We start from the raw sequence: 20,449 nt of genomic DNA, 5'->3' as shown, positions 1-20,449 counted from the left end.
ACCCCAGTCACCTTGTTAATCTCTGAACTCGGACAGGAAGGCTCATATCGCCATTAGTATTTTAAATTAGGTTATGGCTGCTTATAAATTTAAGCAGTGTTAAATTAACACTCATGCTGGACAGTAAGTACCTATAGGTTAAATTATATTGGAATTTGCGTACTGCCGGTAAGAGATTCTCATTCTTTGCTGATACAAAGCCATGCTCCAGTCAATGTGTGAGGAACTTGTGATTGGTTTAGCATGAAGTTGCTGTAGAGAACAGTGAGTATAGTTGCAAGCGAGCAATGTGAGTATCTAACGCCTTGTTTAGCAGTGAACCATATGATCAAATTAAATGAATGAACATAACAATGTTTTAAGACATCTTAATTTAAGGTTGTTGTCAATTATTCAAATTGCAGAGGTTGACACTCTCAACTGAGAAAGACCTTCGGGCAGGGAAGGATATTTTGAAGGAAGGATTGGTCAAGAGTGGGCCAAAGCTAGAATTTAGAATTATGCTTTAGCAGTAGGTGCACAGTTTATGTTGAAGGAAGAGCTGCCCAGTCCTGTGTTTGGTTCGATCTGCAATTAACTTTGCTTTAAAGGTGAAACATCTAGCCATAGGCAACTAGTGTAAAGGTTGGAGGGCTGGTGAGATGTGGTTCTTGAAATGTATATTAAGGAGTTGCCCGACAGCTGTTTTCTAGATTTTCTGGAGCCAGCACAGCAGATAGAGATTTCCCATTGGCTTAGTTAAGTCAGAAAAGCGCTAAAGTGATTGTGGCCTGTTCTCTTTCGGGGTTATTTAGGTACATGAATATTCAACATAGGGATCACATGATATAGAAAATTCCTTTTCCTTTGATAATTTGAATCATTTGTGCTACAGGGAAGATGTGATGTGAAGTCCAGAATCACTCTCAAATGCCTTACTTGTGTTGAGGGGCTTGGGTGTGGACCTAGCTCTTATGGTCAAATGGAAGCGGGGAAATAGTTTTTTTTCCTTCATGTGAGTATTTCAGTTTTTGATTAGTTTAGTTGGATGTTGTTAGTTAGCATGCAAGGGTCAACCATTTTAAGGTATTGGCTGATGGGAGAGGAGTTGACATCTGCTGGATTTTGGAGGTTTATGTGTTGCATATAATTAGTGCACTAATAGCAGTTGTGGTCGGAGGACGAGATTAGGCTTAAGTATAGGTTTGAGATTAGATAGAAGATGGAGAAACCTTGAGGCACACCTCATGAGGAGGTGAACAGCAACAAAGGGAATGGAGGAAGTGATATGATGAAGGAACTGCCACAGAGGAAAGATGCAATCCGGTGCAGAACAGAGAAAAGGACTAGTAACAAAATTACCACTTTATTTGAGTCAGGACGGTTTTGATGTTGTCCCGTTTGTCAGTCATGGTGGCATCTATATCATGATCAGGATAATATAGAAGGTTCACTCAGTAATAATCCAGATGACAAGAAGTGGTAAATTATGGTTCTGGTTGGCATGGCTGCTATTAAGGAGAATGTTCTTCAATATGTGGACTGGGCTTCAGACTGCAGGGGAAGCCGCAGAGCAGGAAGCCATGATGAAGTTAGAAAAATCAGTAGAAGAGAGGGGATGAAGACAGCAACCTAAACTGTTGACTGGGTGAGAGGGCATAGGTGAGGCTGCATTCATCAGATTATCCTCCTTGGTTTTGTGTCAAAAAATGTTTACATTTCTTTGCCTTTCAAGATTAATTGGGTTGCCCAGGAACTGCTGAGTTCTTCAGAGTGAGTAACTCCGGTGGCAGTGAACTCCTAGATTTCAAAGTTTCACTAATATTTTGTAAGGTTCCTTTGACTGGAAGACGGCTTCTGAGATACCACAAGAGTAATGGGGTCTTTTGCCTTTTTGACAGTGTCTTTATTTATTCTGGAGAGACTCTAGATAAGCGTGCTGTTGTGTTTGCATTTTTTCTCCCAGTGGCTTTCCAGGAATCTTTTTGTTTGTTTTTAGTGAATTTAAGTCAGTGTCAACTTGCATTTCACTATGTTGGGCGGTTGAGAAGATCTTTCATTGTATAAGATTGTCAAGGCAATGTCGTGCACTTTCTGGACTCTGGATTATTATTGTTGGGTTCTTACGTCATTGAGAAATACATTCAACTATAAATTGAGATTGAAAGATGGATAGTCCAAATTGTTACTTTTAAGGTCTAACACACTTTTGGGGTTTATCGTGAATATATTCGTCAGTGACAGCAGAGCGGTGAGGTTAGAATAAATGGCACGATGACCAGTCCAGGTGATTGGATGGTTTCTGGTTAAGCTAAATCTATGAAAAGCGACCAAGTGCATTCCCAACTGTATGAGTACGTCTGGAGATAAGTTAATCTAGTTAAGCCAATCAAGGTTAGAGAGACGAGTTTAGTCTGATGAAGTTCATATTTTTTTTAATCTACTGAAGGCTGCCAGGACGCAGCATGATATGTTTTAATGTCATTTGTAGAGAGAGAGAGTCCAGTAAGGCACCAGAAAGCATAAGATAGTGTATGGGCGATCTGTAAATCAGAACGAGCGAAGATTTGAAAGTTAGTGATGGGGAGAAAGCGAAGATTTGAAAGTTAGTGATGGGGAGATTTGGGCAAGTGGACGTTTGTTTTGTGAAGCAGAGAAATCTTTTATGCTTTTGATAGGTAGAGACAGGGCTCGAGACAAGGGCAGACGCAGGTAGACGATGTCTACCCACTATTTTTAGAGGGTAGACGGCATCTACCCTGCCAAGAGATTGGGCCGCATAGAAGTATGCTGAACTCGTCGCTCATGTGTAATTTTCTGACACCGGGACACTTTCAGCAGCACCAGCATGCTGACTGCTTTTGCTTGGAGCAGCAAAGTGCAGGCGGGGACAGGGTTTATCAGATTACAGATTCGCCCATAACAGAGCAGAATTTAAGGGGCCATCAGGCCTCTTTTTGTTGGCATATCCTGGCTTGAAGCTATAAGGAGCCTCACACCAAGATGCAATGAAGGGGAAACAAAGGCTCACATATTATAACTTCACTTAATAGGGGAACCAACTATTAGATATCAGGCATTACATCCTAGTGCCTTTACAACGCAGTCAGTACCACGACTGCAACATTATCACAAGTTCCATTACAATGCAAGTCATTGCAACACTTTCTTTAGGGAATAACAATGTTGGACTGGTGTTGGTCCAACACCTTCCCTACTGATACACCGACTGGAGTTGGAATAGTAATTTAAACTATTCCAAAGTCTAGCGCATCCCTAAAGCAAGTCATTGTAATGACTTGCATTGTAATGGAAATCGTGGTAACAACACAGTCGTGGTATTGACTGCATTAAGCCAAGCGTAGTTTTGGCATGCGTGGTAACAGATGCTTTTCCTTAAGAGAGAAATGCTTTTGACTTTGTTCAGTCCCTGTGTATAAGAAATATGCAAACACTGTAAGAATGTCAGATGCGTTGATCTGACCCTGTATTTACACAAATAACAGTTTAAATACCACTACTTTGTTTTTAATTCTTTTTGAGTGCTTTTGCACTACTCATCCCAATGCAGGGCGTCAGAGCACTTTACATCCCACGTACAGATTATACATTGACAAAAAAATCATGTGGCTTATTTACAAGCCCATTGCGCTGCCGGTGTGTCAGTTTTATTGATGCACGACAGCGCAGTGCGTTTCCCTACATTTACAAGACCACAGAAAGTCACCATGCGTGACTTTTCATGGCCTTGAAAATATGTCTCCCTTTTATGCATAACTGTGTGTGAAAGGGGCGTTCCATGGATGCTGTTGTGGGTGTTTCCACGCAACATCCATAGAACTTGACGCATTCCCAGACTTACAACATTTTGTAAAAATGGGAATGCATTTAATTCCTAAACCTCCCAGGGGAGGCATAAGGTGATACAATACTTTTATTTCTCCTTGTTTTTCCCTCTATCTATGCTATTGATTGTTTTTGAGCAGGAAGTTGGCTATTTCTTCAAAAAAACAAATATTCCGCTCAGCGCAGGCACACATGCAAAATGAAGTAAGGATGTCTGTGCAGGCACACAGCTGCTGTTTGTGCGATGGCGCAGGGGACCAGTACAGGAATGTGCCGTAACTTGAAGATACAGTGCATTCCTGCCCTTTTATTTTAACACACGGAAGCACAGCAAGAAGGCTTGCTGCACTGCTGTGCATCAAAATATAAATGAGGCCCCATATGTGTGTACATCAATATAAAGGATGTGTTACATAAGACAATGAGGGTAACAAGGTGTAGGATATCCTTTATAGCTCCCTGTGCTGTATTAGAAGAATTTACAGTTTATGAACTGCAAGTAACAATAAGATCTCTTTCTTAAAAGCAGTAACTCACTTGCCCATTTACATAAAATAAAAATCTGTCATGTGTGTTTCATAATGTGCTTTGAAGGAGACATATTAACCCTCTATGCTACTTTGATTCAAAACTAGGACTAGGCAAAACACAGACCTTTGCAGCAAATATGTTATCCTCCAGTTATTTTACCATTATTATTATTCCCTGAGATTTAGCTGGCACAGAAAGATATCTGAAGCAGGCACCTTAAGCCCATAAGATAGTTTAAAATACAAACAATTCAGCCTCTTACGCAGGACAAGATTACTGCCAAATTTTCCCTTTGTAGCCAATTTCTTTTTAACTCATTAACTAAGGAACATAAGAGGGATACAGAACCAGGCTGCCCTCCACTCACACAGTTACTCAACAAAAGGGCCTCGATCTGAATAAGACACAAACAGCCTTTTATATTCTTGGTTCACTGGGTATCAACATTACCTCCAAGGTATGCTATGCTTATACTATGTCAGCCATACCCCCATATGTGTATGTTTATTTGGATAAAACAATCAACCCCTGCCATGTCCCAGTATTCCTAAAAAAATAAGGATGACACTGGCACACTAGTCATAAGAAGTATGAAAGAATATGAAAAAATGTGAGGTGGGTCAGAAAGTGCCTCACGTAAGCAGCCACCACAGAGCTGCTGGTAGGTACTTACCAGTGTGCTCACTTTGTCATCATCGGCACTTTCATGACAAAAAGATGAAAATAAGTGACCTAACTCAACTAAATGTGAACAATGAGAAAGGTGTAGAAAATTATGGTGCTAACTACCATCTCTCCCCTGTAATGTGCAACAAAGAGTCAACTGAACTCCCCATTAAAATAGGTTGTGAACATCTATCATATGTATTTAATATTTGTCCAGTGTATACAACTTGTTAAAACAACGTCACGTTTAGACCATTTTAAGTTGAACGACCGACATGTTTCATTGCCTTACAATTTTTCAGCAATTTCATCAGGGCACAGGGATACATCTCCACCACAATGATACTGGACCGGATGGCTGCCAGATGGACGCCTACCAGCAGTTCACCCGGGAGGGCCTCACCTCATATGACTTTAAACGGCTGCACTGCCGGGACCGGGCGTGCATGCTTCGCTACTCCCGGCGGTCCACCTGGTCATCCTTGATTTTTTAGGAATATTGGGACATGGCTGGGGTTGATTGTTTTCTCCAAATAAACATACACATATGGGGGTATGACTGAAATAGTATAAGCATAGCCGACCTAGGTGGCATAGCTGATACCCAGTGAACCAAGAATATAAATTATTCAGATCCAGGCCCTTTTGTTGAGTAGCCAATTTCTTTGTCACTGGGTTGAAAAAAATAAATGTATCAGTTGAGGCCCAGATTTTGAGTCAGTGTTGCGTCAATATTTTGGCACAACCCCAATGCAAAATCTAATTTGCTAAATATTGTAATGTGCTCAAATATACTCATGATAGACCTGCTACACATATGTGAGGTCTTAAGATCTGATGCCACTTCCTGAGATGCCACATTCAATGTCCCACACCATTATGTCACTTCCTGTGATGTCACGTGGAGTGATGTCACACCCATTCTGCCTAGCTTGGCGAGACTCCCCACGTTTTTTTTTAGGACTTGAGCCACGGGTAGAGATTTTTTTAGGACTATGGCTAATCCTTCGCTGACCTTATTGGACGATTTCTGATCAGTGGTTTACAGCTCTGTTGCGCCTTTTAGTGGTTTTGGTGCTGCATCATCACTGAGCTATGTTTACGGTAGCCGTGCTTTTGTAATGAGAAGCACATCAGGTCTGTAGTCTAATATGTCATGGATGTTCTTGTTGATTTGTCTTGCTTTCAAGGAGATGCTGTTTAGTGGGAAGCGGGGTTAAACACTGAAGGAGAGGAGAGACTGGAGAGACAGGTTCACTGGATGCAGCATGAGGAGAAGTGACTTGACAGCTTTAGAAAGAGTTTGGGAGACGGGTGGAAGGGGATGGAATGCTAAGTGAGCTGGAATGACAGGAGTGGAAAGGAGAGCAGAAGGAAAAGATGGATGAGCCATGACGTAAGAGTGTGAGGAGGATGATTTAAGCTTCGCATGAGGGTGCACTTGTGCTGGTGCACAGGTGAGAACAGGAAAGGGCGAGGACCATATTTCAGAAGGAAAAGGCGAGTTGGAGGCCAGGAGTGAGGAGTAGGCTGGGACGGAAGGGCGTTTGTGCCTTTAAGTCAGACAAGGGGTTTAACATAGACCCCTGCAGGGCAAAGGGGCCCCAGCCGTCAAGGTCCCTACAACCCTTAAAGGACCCTCCACCCCAGCCCAAGGAATAGATGAAAGATATGGGGTGCCATTCATCACATTTTGCTGGGAGGGGGGGTCAGACTTACATAAAAACATTATAATCAGAATATTGCTCTGTGGCTTTTTAACACAAAGGGCCTGTTGTCTCTTCCTAATTCGAATGTAACCCCTTCCCCTACGATGTAGGATGGGTGTTCCAAACATAGGGCCCCATTTGCAAAGCCATTTGTGTAAGTCTGGTTGTCATGTGTAAATAATTTACAACCCCAAGAAATCCCCCCAAATCTTTTACCCGGGACACACTTGCAGTATTCTTCCACACTCGCTAGCCTGTCCTCAGACCGACCCGTGAGGAGGGGGGATAGAGGGGTGCTCTTTTGGAGCGAGTGATCCGAAGGCGAGGGCTGGGGTCCCCGGGTTTCGGCTGCGTGCACCGTCTGAACAGAGGGAGGCGCGCGCCAAGCAGCGCAGGCCGGGATAGGAATCCATATTTCATCCTGACAGGAAGGCGTTCCGTTATCAGCGCGGAAGCCCTCGCGAGACGTCTGTGGCTAGAAATCTGATAAAATCCCTTATTCAGGGAAAAAAACGAACTTGCACTCCTTGTCCCCGCACTTGAAACAGCTGACCTGGGCACAGGGTTCAAAGACAAGTAAAAAAGCAGGCACAGATGCCGGGCCTTGTATCGTGATAGTGCTCGTTTTACAAATGTCTGTAATTAATGTTTGCAATGTTTTCTTGGCGTTAGATGTTTACAGCGCCATAATAAAATTCAGTCCTTTCCCCCTCAGGCTCACAGAATATATAATAAATGCACAAGTGTAATAATGCCAGTTGTATCATTAATTTCTAATAATATGTATGACATTGCATACCAATTTATACATAAGAAGTATGTGAAAAATACAAGGAAGCATTCCATGAACGCTCAGCGTGGGAGTGGGCAGGGGAAGGAGCTGCGCTGAATTAATGACATCTTTTATTGTGCTATTGTCCTTCCTGTAGCCTTCCACAGTACTTGGTGGGTAATTCTGTTTGGTGCAAAATACTAAAACAGCTCCGTTTTCAACCACTCCCATTTTTTTTGCTGCCTTCTCTGGTTGTCTTCCACAGTCTGGTGCAGTTTTATTATTGCGCAAAGAGGAGAAGGCAGCGCAGAGCCATATTTATTAACGAGAAAAAACACATGTACTTGGTACTTGCCCAAGGGAGGAGCTAACACATGAAAGGAAGCCTGTGGGAGCTAAGCAATCGAAAGATTAAAAATCAGAGTGACAATGAAAATAACTAATGGTGTGCTGTAGGCGGGTTCTAAGCCATTGCATTGTAATGTTATGTTAATTTTGTTTATATAGCGCATGGCTGCTCCAGCAACAGGGCGTCCCAGCGCTTGCAGACATACCAGCCGGTGGAGCGCAGCAGGGTGAACGGCGGAGTGAGAACATTATAAGGCAGTCGGTGTGCTGACCTCCCTAAATGGAGGCGAACAGCCAGGTTTTAATTTGTTTCCAAAAGAGCCAGTGGTCTTGTGTGGCGCGTGCCTCAAGTGGGATGGAATTCCAAAGAGCTGGGCCCATAGACTTAAAAGACCGGCCACCTGCTCTGCTCTTGCGCACCCTAATGGTGCGGGCAAGGTGGAGGTCTGCAGAGCGTAAGGCACGTGTGGGAACGTAGAAAGTGCAGAGTCCCTGCAATATTTGGGGGCCCTGGCCATGTAGGAGTTTGTGGATTAGACAGAGGGTTTTAAATTGAATTCTTTGTTTCACGGGCAGCCAATGCAGCTGTGGTGAAAGAGAGAGTGCGGGCAGCTGCGTTTTGAGCCCTTTGAAGTCTTTTAGTAACCGCCTTGTTGGTTCCAATCATTAGTCCATTACAATAGTCCAGGTGGGAAAGGACCAGGGACTGGACTATTACTTAACAGATGGGTGGCTCGAAGAAGCCCAAGATGGGTTTGAGGGTGCGTAGGCGGCCGAAGCAGGTACCAGCAACTTTTTTTGTGTGCGACTCAAAAGACAGTGAGTTGCCCATTAGGACCAACATAATTCCTGACTACTTCCTTAGGTATTGGGGGTGAGCCCATTGTCGGTGGCCACCACTGACAGTCCCATTTCTGTGCGTCACGGCCAATGAGGAGACCTCCGGTTTGGAGGAATTAAGTTGGAGATAAATCTCCATCATCCAGTTCGAGATGGACAGGACGTCTTCCTGGAATTTTACCTGGTCCAACAGTATGTTATTAGAGAAGGTAAAAATAAACTGCTTGTCGTCTGCATACAAGATAATTTTGATCTTTCGTTCCTTGGCCAGGAGGGCCAAGGGGCGGACGTACATGTTAAACAGCGTGAGGCTGAGGGCAGAACCCTGAGGAACGCCGCAATTGAGAGAGAACTTGCTAGATGAATAGGGTGGAGCATGAATCTGGAAGGAGCGGTCATATAGGAATGACGCAAACCAAGCCAGTGCCCCGTCGCTGACCCTGATCACCCCGAGACGTTTGAGCAGAATCTCGTGGGAGACCGTGTCGAACACCGCGCTCAGGTCGAGCAGGATCAGTACTGAGGTGTTCCCTAGGTCTTGTGAGGCCCTCAGTTGTTCCGTGACTGCCAGGAGGGCGGACTCCGTGCTATGCTTAGCCAGGAAGCCGCTTTGTGACTCATCTAGGATCCCATTAGCTTCCAGGTATCTGGTCAGGGTGGAGTTCACATGTGCTTCCATCACCTTGGCCAGGTACGGCAGAAGGGAAATGCGTCTGAAGTTTTCTGGGAGGGAAGGATCCAGAGTGGGCTTTTTCAACAGAGGGATAACTTTGGCATGTTTCCATGACCTGGGGATTATAGATGACTGGAGTGATCTGTTGATCAATTCCCGACCCTCATACAGAATGGAGTCCTGGAATTGCCTAAAGGTGTCAGGTTTAACAGGGTCATCAGGTGACCCAGACTTCGCCTTTGTAGCCAAGAGTTCAAGATCTTTATGGGCCAGGGATGGGAGGGTTTGAGGGGAGTGAGGGGGTCAAGTGAACAGGAGGGTTGGCCAGAAATCGAGGTAGACCTTCTAAACTCCAGCAAGTTGTAGATCCCCTCAACTTTATTGATGAAGAAACAGGCCAGATCTTCGCATTGCGAGTTGGAGGCTATTGTGCTGTTGGTTCCCTCTGGTGCTTTAGTCATGTCTTTTATCAGGGAAAATATGGTTTTGGACGGATTGGGACTGGAATTAATCATATTAGTGTAAAATGCAGCTTTCGTTTTTTGTATGAATTTGTGGTATGCTTTAGTGACTGACCTGTAGATGTTCTTTGCTAGAGAGTCGTAGGATCGCCCACAGGCGCGCTCGAGAATCTTGCAGTGCTTTTTTTCTACTGCTAGTATCTCGGAGTACCATGGATGCGACTGCTCGCGTTTGGGCCGGGACATTTTTTTGGAGATATAGTGGTCTAGTAAATTGTTGATCCACCCCCTATAAGGTTTGTCTGCTTCCTCCAGATTGCTGGGCCAATCTGGGCGAGAGGATTTAAGGCTGGACTCGAAGCTGGAAGCGTCCAGTTTATGCCAAAGGCGTCACCAGAGGGGGGGAGGGATTCTGCCGAGAGGTGGCTAGTGTGCTGATGCAAATATGGATGAGGAATTGGTCCATCCAGATAAGAGGAAGGGGGGTGTGGACTTTGATTCCCTCAATGTTGGAGAACACGGGATCAAGCAAGTGGCCTGCCAGGTGTGATGGACCTTTGACTAACTGGATTAACTGGCAATCTTCCAAGTCTCCCATGAAGTTAGTGATGTCATGGGAGTCAAGGCGCTCCAGGTGTAGGTTTAGGTCTCCCAATATGCTAGTCAAGTCAAGTCAGTCAAGTCAATAAATTTATATAGCGCACTACATACCCAGAGGGTCTCAAGGCGCTTGAAGAAGGGTGGGGAATTATTTGTCAAATATCCACGTTTTAAGTTGCTTTCTGAATGCTAGGTGGTTCTGAGTAAGGCGAAGGTGAGTGGGAAGTGAGTTCCAGGTTTTAGCTGCCAGGTAGGAGAAGGATCTACCTCCCATGGTGGTTTTGTTGATGCGAGGTACAGTGGCAAGGGCTTGGTTGGAGGATCGTAGCTGGCGGGAGGGGGTGTAGAAGGACAGTCATGTGTTGAGGCATTCGGGTCCGATTTCGTAGAGTGCTTTGTGTGCGTGGGTTAGGAGCCGGAAGGTAATCCTCTTATTGACGGGGAGCCAGTGGAGGTTTTTCAGGTGACCGGAGATGTGTTCTTTACACGGGATGTCTAATACAAGCCTGGCTGAAGCGTTCTGGATGCGTTGGAGTTTTTTCTGGAGTTTTGCGGTGGTACCGGCGTAAAGGGTGTTTCCGTAGTCCAGTCGGCTCGTGACCAGAGCATGGGTGACCGTTTTTCTAGTTTTGTTGGGGATCCAGCTAAATGTTTTTTTGAGCATGCAAAGAATGTTGAAGCAAGATGAAGAGACGGCGTTGACTTGTCTGTTCATCGAGAGTGAGGAATCCAGGATGACGCCCAGGTTCCGTGCGTGGTCCGTCGGGATGGGTGCTTTTCCAAGGGCCTCTGGCCACCAAGAGTCATCCCAGGCGAAGGGGGAGGTGCCTAGGATGAGGACTTCTGTTTTGTCTGAGTTCAGTTTCAGACGGCTATGCTTCATCCATTCGGCTACTTCTTTCATTCCTTCATGCAGGTTTGTTTTGGCAGTGTTCGGGTCTTTGGTGAGTGAGAGGATCAGTTGAGTGTCGTCGGCGTAGGAGATGATGTTGAGGTTGTGTTGGCGTGCGATGACCGCGAGGGGGCTCATGTATACGTTGAAGAGGGTGGGGCTGAGTGAAGATCCTTGTGGTACGCCGCAGATGACTTCAGTGGCCTCTGACTTGAATGATGGAAGGCGGGCTCTCTGGGTTCTTCCGGTGAGGAACGAGGTGATCCATTCCAGTGCTTTTCCTTGGATTCCGACGTTACTGAGGCGTTGTAAAAGGGTGCTATGACAGACCGTGTCGAAGGCTGCGGAGAGGTCGAGGAGGATGAGGGCGACTGTGTCTCCATTGTCCAGTAGAGTTCGAATGTCGTCTGTTGCTGCGATGAGGGCGGTTTCAGTGCTGTGCTTGGCTCGGAAGCCGGATTGTGAGGAGTCGAGGCATTTGTTGGTTTCGAGGAATGCGGCGAGTTGGTTGTTGACTGCTTTCTCAATGACTTTGGCCGGGAATGGAAGGAGTGAGATAGGGCGGTAGTTTTTGAGTTCTGTGGGGTCAGCTGTGGGTTTCTTCAGGAGGGCGCTGAGTTCGGCGTGTTTCCAACTTTCCGGGAAGGTTGCGGAGTTGAGGGAGCAGTTGATGACGTCTCGGAGGTGCGGTGCTATCATGGAGTCTGCTTTGTTAAAGATGTGGTGAGGGCATGGGTCTGTGGGGGATCCTGAGTGGATAGAGTTCATCAGACGGATGGTGTCCTGAGTGGAGATTGGCTTCCAGTCATTGAGGATGTTCAGGGGGGGTGGGGGTCCTGCGGGGGGTTGGTCTTCGGGTCGATTGTCGAAGCTGTTGTGGATGTCTGCAATTTTGTTGTGGAAGAATGAGGCCAGGGAGTCGCAGAGGGCTTGAGAGGGGGTGATGTCGTTGGAGTTGGCTGAGGGGTTGGTAAATTCCTTGACGATGTTGAATAATTCCTTGCTGTTGTGGGCGTTGTTATCTAGTCGGTCCTTGAAAGCGGCTTTCTTGGCATTTCGGATCAGTTGGTGGTGTATGCGGGTGGCGTTTTTGAAGGCGTCCTTAGTGCTGGTGGTTGGGTCTTTTTTCCAGGCCTTCTCAAGGGAGCGGCAGAGTTTCTTGGATTTCTTAAGATCGTCGTTGAACCAGGATGCCTTCTTGCTGCCTAGTTTGGTTTGTCGTTTTTTCAGTGGTGCTAGGGTGTCGGCGCTGTTGGATAACCATAGGGTGAGGTTGGTGGCTGCTTGGTCGGCGTTTGAGGAGTGGGCTGGGGGGTTTTGAAGAAGCGATGAGGAGATCTGGTCGATGGTGATTTTGTTCCAGTTTCTTTGCAGGGTGGGTTGGGGGTGGATGTTGGATGTGGGCTTGTTGTAGGTAAAGTGAACGCAGCTGTGGTCAGTCCAAAGGAGAGCTGTGGTGTGGCTGAAGGAGACATGTTTGCTGGAGGTGAAGATAGGGTCGAGTGTGTGACCTGCGATGTGGGTGGGGGTAGTGACAAGTTGTTTAAGTCCGAGGTTGGCGAGGTTGTCCAAAAGGGTGGTGGTGTTGCGGTCATTGTTCTTTTCAAGGTGAAAGTTGAGGTCTCCCAAAAGGATGTAATCCTTGGAGGGTAGCGCGTGTGGAGTGATGAAGTCCGTGATGTCTTCACTAAATTGTGCGCGGGGTCCTGGTGGCCTGTAAAGGAGGGTGCCTCTGAGTGTGGTCTTGGGGTCGATGTGGATCTGGAAGTGAAGGTGTTCAGTGTTGGCGAGATTGACGTCTGAGCTGGTTGAGATGCGGATGGATTTCTTATGGACGATAGCGATGCTAAAGTTGGCTGTCTGCAGGGCAAGGGTAGAGATGGTCAGGGTCAGGGTTTCTTGAAAGGTGTTCGCCGGCCCAGGGGGGCGGTAGATCAGAAGCCCAGTGAAAGTGAAATTATCTGATATCCTGATCTTAAATAGAGCGCATTCTCAGTCAGGTATAATCAGGGGGGAGAGAGTGCAAGGGTAGGCAGATTTGGATATCACAGTTAACCCGCCCCCCCTACCACTGGGTCTATTCTGAATAAGCATCGTATAGCCTGTCGGAAGGGCCAGAGCTGGGATGGCGGTCGGGTCGCTGGTTAGCCAGGTCTCGGTTAGGAAGAGTAGGTCCAGGGACCGTCTATGAGGAGCTTGAGTATTTCTTCGTGGTGTTTTACCAGGGACCTACAGTTCAGGCTATATACGTTAAGATTTGTGGGCTTGGAAGACTCTGGTGGTGTCTGGGGGAACTCTGTGGCCCTGAACCTGCATTTGTTTCACCGTATGCGTGGGGCATCTGGGTACCAGAGATGGTTAGCGCAAGGAGCCCAGGTGCGAAGGGCAAGCAGGTCCTCTCGGGAGTAAGTGGGCATCTGTGCCATCCGACAACCAAGGGGTTCTGGCGTCAGACAGGCGCGGACGGGCGCAGACGGGCTTGCCTTAGGCGTGCCTTTGGCGCACCAGTGGCGCGCACAGTGCGCGCCTCCGCTGCGCGGGAGTGTTGGCATGCCGGCTATGAGGGCGCAGGTCCCGCCTCTCCCGGAAGTGAGACACCCTCGGGGGGCCGGGCACAGGTCTGTTCATGCCCTCCACACAACCCGCACAGGCCGTGGTGGAACGGGGCTCAGACCGGAAATGAGGGGAGCAGTTAGGGACCAAGTTTAAAATTAAATTTGTTAAATATATACAGGCTTTAAGAAGTATATTTCGGTACAGGTAATCTCCGTACAGTACAGGTGTGAGGTTTCACAAATACAATCGCCGCACTGCCGCTCGGTAGCGGCTTACTGATATGGCGCGTCGGCAATAAACAATACGTCTCGCAGCTCAGCGCATACTCTGATTAGGTGAGACGCAAAAATGACCTGCTGCTGCTCTCTACCCCTATGCTAGCGCACAAGCAGGCTTCTAAATGTCATGCACAGCTTTGCACCCTGGTGCAGGAGTGTGTGCTTGCTCTCTAACAAAGCATTTATACAGGAAGCATGCCCTTCAATGCAAAATTGTAGGCATACACAAATTCTTAAACATTCCACGCACTATATGTGTGCTGTACAGTGCAGCACGTAAGCAATGTGAATTAACAGATTTCTCCTTGTTAGTCCTGATGCTTCATGGTGGTATTATTTTTTTAATGCAAATACCAGTCTGGATATCTTAGTAGATAGGGCTTTGTGTGAAAAACCATCGAGGTTTGTGCTGATCCATTCAAGTTACACTCCAGAAACACCCTCTTGACGCATAATGACACAAAGTAGCACATTTGCCCTGGACAGTAAATACCCTTGCAAAAGTTTGCTCTGCTTTGCATGACTTTTCGTGACATTGCTCCGGCGCAAACCCGTAATAACCTGGCCGTCTTCATTTTGTCATTAGTTTCTCTTGATTTTGAACTTAACAAATGGTATTCTTTTTTTACTGGAAATAAAAGTGCATTCAAGGTGCCATATTTGTTAATGTTTATGAACACAATCCTCTGGGTTGCACAATTAATGTTGTTATTGTTCTCCTTTTATATCACCATAGCACGTAAGAAAAACATGGTTCCATGAAAACCATATATATAAAATAACCCAATGAGTTAATGAACTTGCAGAAGTTCACCTCTGCATTCCATTTTCTTGAACAAGGCTAGTGATTTGTCCTTTCACTGGATATAAATTCCCCTCTGTAAATTTTCATAGCCATATTTTGTTCAATTCATTAGGCATCTATTGTTAACTGAGATATTGCTAGTACAAGCAATAAAAGAGAATACATAACTATTGTTTTTTTATTAGTTTTGGAGCAAAAATTTGTAGAGATTGTCATCATCTTGTTTTTTTGTCTCCTTTATTTTAGATACATTGCAAACCAGCGGCGATTGGCCAGTATTAATGATAATGACGTTGGATATTACACATCACTGAAAAACCTGTAAGTAGATTTCAAAATGCGAAGTTTGTCTAGTACATTGTATGTAGCGTATGTTTTCTGGCCACTAAAGCAGGGCGGACATGTGCAAGGAAATTAGAATGTGTTAGTTTTTTTAAGTCTTGCGGTTCTCTTGCACTGTACAAGTCAGTGATAGGTGAAAATGTTTGTCTTTTTTTCCAGAACGGTGGTGGACTCAGGTCTGAAGTTTGTATCTCGTGGAGCATTCCAGAAATCTCCCAAACTGCATTACATGTAAGTCAAACATTTTTTTTTCTATCTATCTATCTATCTATCTATCTATCTATCTATCTATCTATCTATCTATCTATCTATCTATCTATCTATCTATCTATCTATCTATCTATCTATCTATCTATCTATCTATCTATCTATCTATCTATCTATCTATCTATCCATCCATCCATCCATCCATCCATCCATCCATCCATCCATCCATCCATCCATCCATCCATCCATCCATCCACCCACCCAATAGAGGTAATTGTAAACATACTTCACTACTTTGGCAGAGGAACTTCTGGCTTTTATAGAAAAAAGTCACCTGCCAGCCTTGATATTCCAAGGCCTGTCAGTGCCCTATAGTACAGTGGATCATAATATTGTAATCAAATATCCTGAAGCTTATGTGGGGATTTCAAACAATGCTCTAGAATGGGTTGTGTTCTGCCTTTAAGAAATTCCACAATGCCATTTTCACCCCAATCCCTTGAGATTACCTAATGCACATCCTTACCCTCATTACTGTAGGAGTGGGCCATTTGTATCGAGCAATACAAACTTCAAATATATGCAGGCAGTTCATATGTCATAATCAACTTTGGAAAACAGAAACCAACCCGAACAGCCCATTGGTTAACCCGCATTCATAAATGTAGTTTTAAGTGCTGCTTAGTACTACCTTCACAGCTGTTGCTTAATTTGTAAAAGAATAAGTGCAAGAGCCCAGTGTTTTGTTCAGGAGCCTGTGCCTGGCACTACTGAAAGTCATGGTGCCAAATACCAAGACTGTATAATCTTGATTCCAGCTCATCCCTTTTTAATACACCTCCAGAAACTCCCTGTCCCATTATGACTCTCCTATATGTTCTTTAAACCCGTCCCTTCTCACGTTGTCACTGTTTTTCAGCATTCTTGTCCTCCTTTCTATCTTTTTTACTTCTCTCTCTCTTGCTCTGGGTCAGAGTCTGATGAAAGAAAATAAGTATCTGTCACCAAAAATGAGTGCTGATGGGCCCCATTTTCAACAACCATTTCAAATTAAGCACTGTCCACATCCTTAGTAAAGTTGTGCCCATGCTCTCATTGCAATGTAATCTAGATTATACAATGATTCTAGATTACTGAAATAAAATTTATGTAGGCTTCCAGAAGACATCTAAAAAATGCAGGTGCTCCAAAACTAAACAGTTATACCAGTGCTCTAGCGCAAATATAAACACATAACACATAAAGACCTAGGTGAAATCAGACTTTAGCAGCTAGCTAGAGAAAAAAATAATGCTGAGTCAATTCAAATGCAGTCACATTGGGCGCAGAATCATCAGTGTTCGTCCTACAAAGGCAAGGGGCTAACTGAATCTTTCCATTATTTAAACAAAGGTAACTCAACCCATATCTGAAATGTTCTGTTTTTAGGTCTCGCCTAGACAGCGCTTGTTCTGTCTCTCCGACACATGCAGTATTCAGGGTATGGGCGTGAAGCTCCACCCATTTTCTGCCCATCTTTTTAATTGGATCCTGTTACTGTCCTTTGTAAATGGTGGCTTTTCATTGGTCAATAGGCTTAGTAGTCCCTCCTTAGTACCACCTTTTCTCTTTCTGTAATGTTCTATGGGACTGACCCTGTTACACGTATTGTTACTCTAGATGTTTTAGTTACAGCCTCAGAGCACTATTTTGTTAAATCACTTTTACCTACATGCTGTTGCAGGCAGGACTCGCTTTCCCCCAACTTTTTGGCACGCTTCAGCTGCACTAATGGCGGCCGTGCCTTTCTTTTGTTCTTTGCAGTTCGTTGAACTCGGCCAACTTGCCTTTTTTTCTATTTCTTTACTTTTCTTACAATGGCGGCACCCGCACTTTAGCTTTAAACATCTTAAGCTAAAGCGTGAGTGGCGCAATTTCTTGAAAAAGTAAATACAGCTTCAGAAAAATCCATTCCCACACCTTTTTTTTCTATTTCTTTACTTTTGAAGCAGTCGCAGCACCCATGCTTTAGCTTAAGATGTTTAAAGCTAAAGCACGGGTGCCCTCATTGTAACAAGAGTAAATAAAGAGGAAAAAAGCTTGTGGCCGACATCTTTTTCTCCATTTGTTTACTTTTGTAACAATAAATAGCGGCACCAGCGCTTTGGCTTCAAACAACTTAAGCTTAAGTGCAGGTGCCGTGATTGATTAAAAAGTAAAGAAATAGGAAAAAATGTGTTCCGTAACTTTTTTCTATTTCTTTACTTTTAAAGCAATTGCAGCACCCACGCTTTAGCTTAAGATGTTTAAAGCTAAAGCACGGATGCCGCCATTGTAACAAAAGTGAAGAAATAGAATGTCTTTACTTTTCTTACGATCGAGGCTCCCGCGCTTTAGCTTTAAACATCTTAAGCTAAAGCACGGGTGACACAATTGCTTAAAAAATAATTAAATAGAAAAAAAACATTTGCAGTGCAATAGCTCTTGCATTGCTGAAAGTTTAAGTTATTTGTGTTGCATTATTATTAGCAATGCCAATTGATCAAACTTTCAGTAATGCAAGACCTATAGCATTACAAATGCTTGTTGTTGTATTTACTCTGCAATATATTTGGGAAAGAGTGAAGGCTAGACTTCTCCCAATCCTAAGAATTTTAAGAAAAGCAAATTCCTACATCCTGCAACAGTTGCCTGCAAGAGGGACAGACCAGCAAAACGTGTATCACCTTATTATCCGTGGTATAACTGTGAATCGATTTATGTGGGGGTTTGGCATTGTGCTGAGAAAAGAGACACACAGAACAGATCTGGTGGTTCTGTTCCTGAATGGTAGGTGCTTTTATTGACTCTTAGAACCCATTTAAAATACACACCTTCCTCTTTACAATGAGACATTTTACATATTTGGTGAAGGATGGGGCATACTATGATGAGACACACTACTTATTTCTGTGTCTACTGATAGCACCATTCACACTTTTCTTGTACCTGTTGCTCTTATGTTCTCAAACTCTGGCAGGACTCAGATAGCTGTGCGTCAATTGCACTGTGTGTTATGGATGCACAGATGTGCCAAGATTTAGCACCATGTTTACAGGCCTGGCATTATACCAGAGGTAGACACGTTCATGCCCCAGAGGCCCATAATATGACACACACAAGCACACATGCATCCATGCACACACAACACACACACTTGCATGTAGGTAGAACCAGTTTGTGTAGTTCCTGCTCAGGTTGACAGTCTTAATTGCTCCTCCACATCCTTCCTTCTAAATGGTGAGTATTTTTTCATCAGCTGACATTATAAAAGCAAAAATAAATAGCATGGCTACTGCTTTTGTCATCAATTCCTATTCTTGTCCTTTTGGCATCCTTTAACTCATTCAACAGTTCCTCTGCCTATCACATGTTACTGTATGGATTACTGGGCCTTTTCTAATTACCCTACTTTTTGGTGTACAGACACACAGAATACCACTGCCCCTTTATCTAGGCCGGTTAGTCCTTATTATAATTTTAATTTGTGGGTGTATCTCTCACATACCCTCACTCATCACATCGCCAGGTACTATTTCCCATAACACAATAGCCACACATCATGCACACCAGGAAAACACTTCCCATATAGGCTCAAAATAAAAACACCCTCTTAACAACACACCCTACAAGGTGTAGCATGCTATTCCTAATGGAATGCACTTCAGCACCCCGTATAAGGTAGTAAGTGTTATACAAATGCTACAAGACAGTACTGCAAGAGAGCGTAGACTCTTTTAATTGGCAGACTTGAATGGCAAAGTCCATATGACTGCACCAACTGAGAGTGACATCCACCAAGATATTTCTGGTCAAAGTTAGGGGTGTGCAAAGTAACCAGTGGACAAGGTTCAATGTACAACGCATTCTGATGCATCGGAAATGGAAGGAACAAAATCACTGAACGAAAGCGGGAAACTATTGAGCTGTCAGATTTCACTGTCCGTTCACTATTGTTCAAACTTGTCAAACCACTGAACTTTGTCAGTTAAGCAATTGTACAAAACACGCATAATTCGTGCCTGATGGTGCTCAGGTGATGTAAAATGCTTTTGCAATTTGTGGCAGGGACATCAAAGGGCATGTTTCTTGCGGTATATCTCTTCCCCCATACAAAGATTACCAAAACAAGTCATTTATGCACTATCCTAGTGGTTGTTATTTTCTGTCGATCCACATATTCACTAAATAAGAGGCACCATGATTCCTGGTACGCCCACTTGGGCCACACTCGATATATCTACTGCAAAAGCAAAAGGCACCATTTTGTTGCAACCGACTTGGGCTAGATGTCCTAATTTTACCACAACTTGATGGACAAAACTGAATTTGGTTTGATTGTAACCAATAGCACTCTCTCTAATTGCCTAATGATTTAAAAAAGACAGTTTGCATTTGGTGTTACACTAATGTTAAAAACTGATGGATGAAATGGAATTGACCATGAGCGTTATGAATCTGTAAGAATAATCAGTACTGTCATCATTTAGGTTTAATAAAGAAGAATAGAATAGTGTATGTGTAAGCAGATGGATCGATGGCAATACATATGAGTTCATGAATAAAAATATTTTAGATGGGACAAATATTAGTCTGAGATGGCCAGAATTTATACTTTTATGTTGCAATGAATATTCTAAATGGATGGATGTCACGGTTATCTGATGCCGAGGAAAACCTTTTATAAGTGCATGTTAACATATGCCAACCTACATGAACAATGCTGCAAGCACAGGCGAAATGCATCATCTTCACATTGTTATTTGTAATTTTTGAATAAGCTAACTGCACACAACTTTTGGTGTGTGGGTGCCAGTCCTTGCTGCTTGATTTGCAGTGGAACACTGAATAATTTTGCTGAATGCAGACAAAGTACACATGCATATTTCGGTGGTGGTCAGGCTGCATTGTTGACAGGTTGTGGTG

The 20,449-nt window shown here is 44.3% G+C and overlaps 1 protein-coding gene across 6 annotated transcripts in view; it reads left to right on the top strand.

Moving 5' to 3' along the window:
- NTRK2 (neurotrophic receptor tyrosine kinase 2) overlaps positions 1 to 20,449 on the top strand; it is a 528,847-nt gene that overhangs the window by 15,694 nt on the left and 492,704 nt on the right. For all 6 annotated transcript variants that reach the window (XM_086961298.1, XM_086961302.1, XM_086961301.1 and 3 more), the window contains exons 3-4: positions 15,203 to 15,277; positions 15,458 to 15,529. In XM_086961298.1, coding sequence (XP_086817424.1) covers positions 15,203 to 15,277; positions 15,458 to 15,529 — 147 coding nt within the window. The remainder of the gene's footprint in view (positions 1 to 15,202; positions 15,278 to 15,457; positions 15,530 to 20,449) is intronic.

The sequence above is a fragment of the Lissotriton vulgaris genome, chromosome 3_1 (genome assembly GCF_964263255.1).
Source record: "Lissotriton vulgaris chromosome 3_1, aLisVul1.2, whole genome shotgun sequence".
In the NCBI taxonomy this organism is placed as follows: Eukaryota; Metazoa; Chordata; class Amphibia; order Caudata; family Salamandridae; genus Lissotriton; species Lissotriton vulgaris.
Note: the sequence above shows the minus strand (reverse complement) of the source record. Positions and strands in the feature narration are given on the sequence as shown.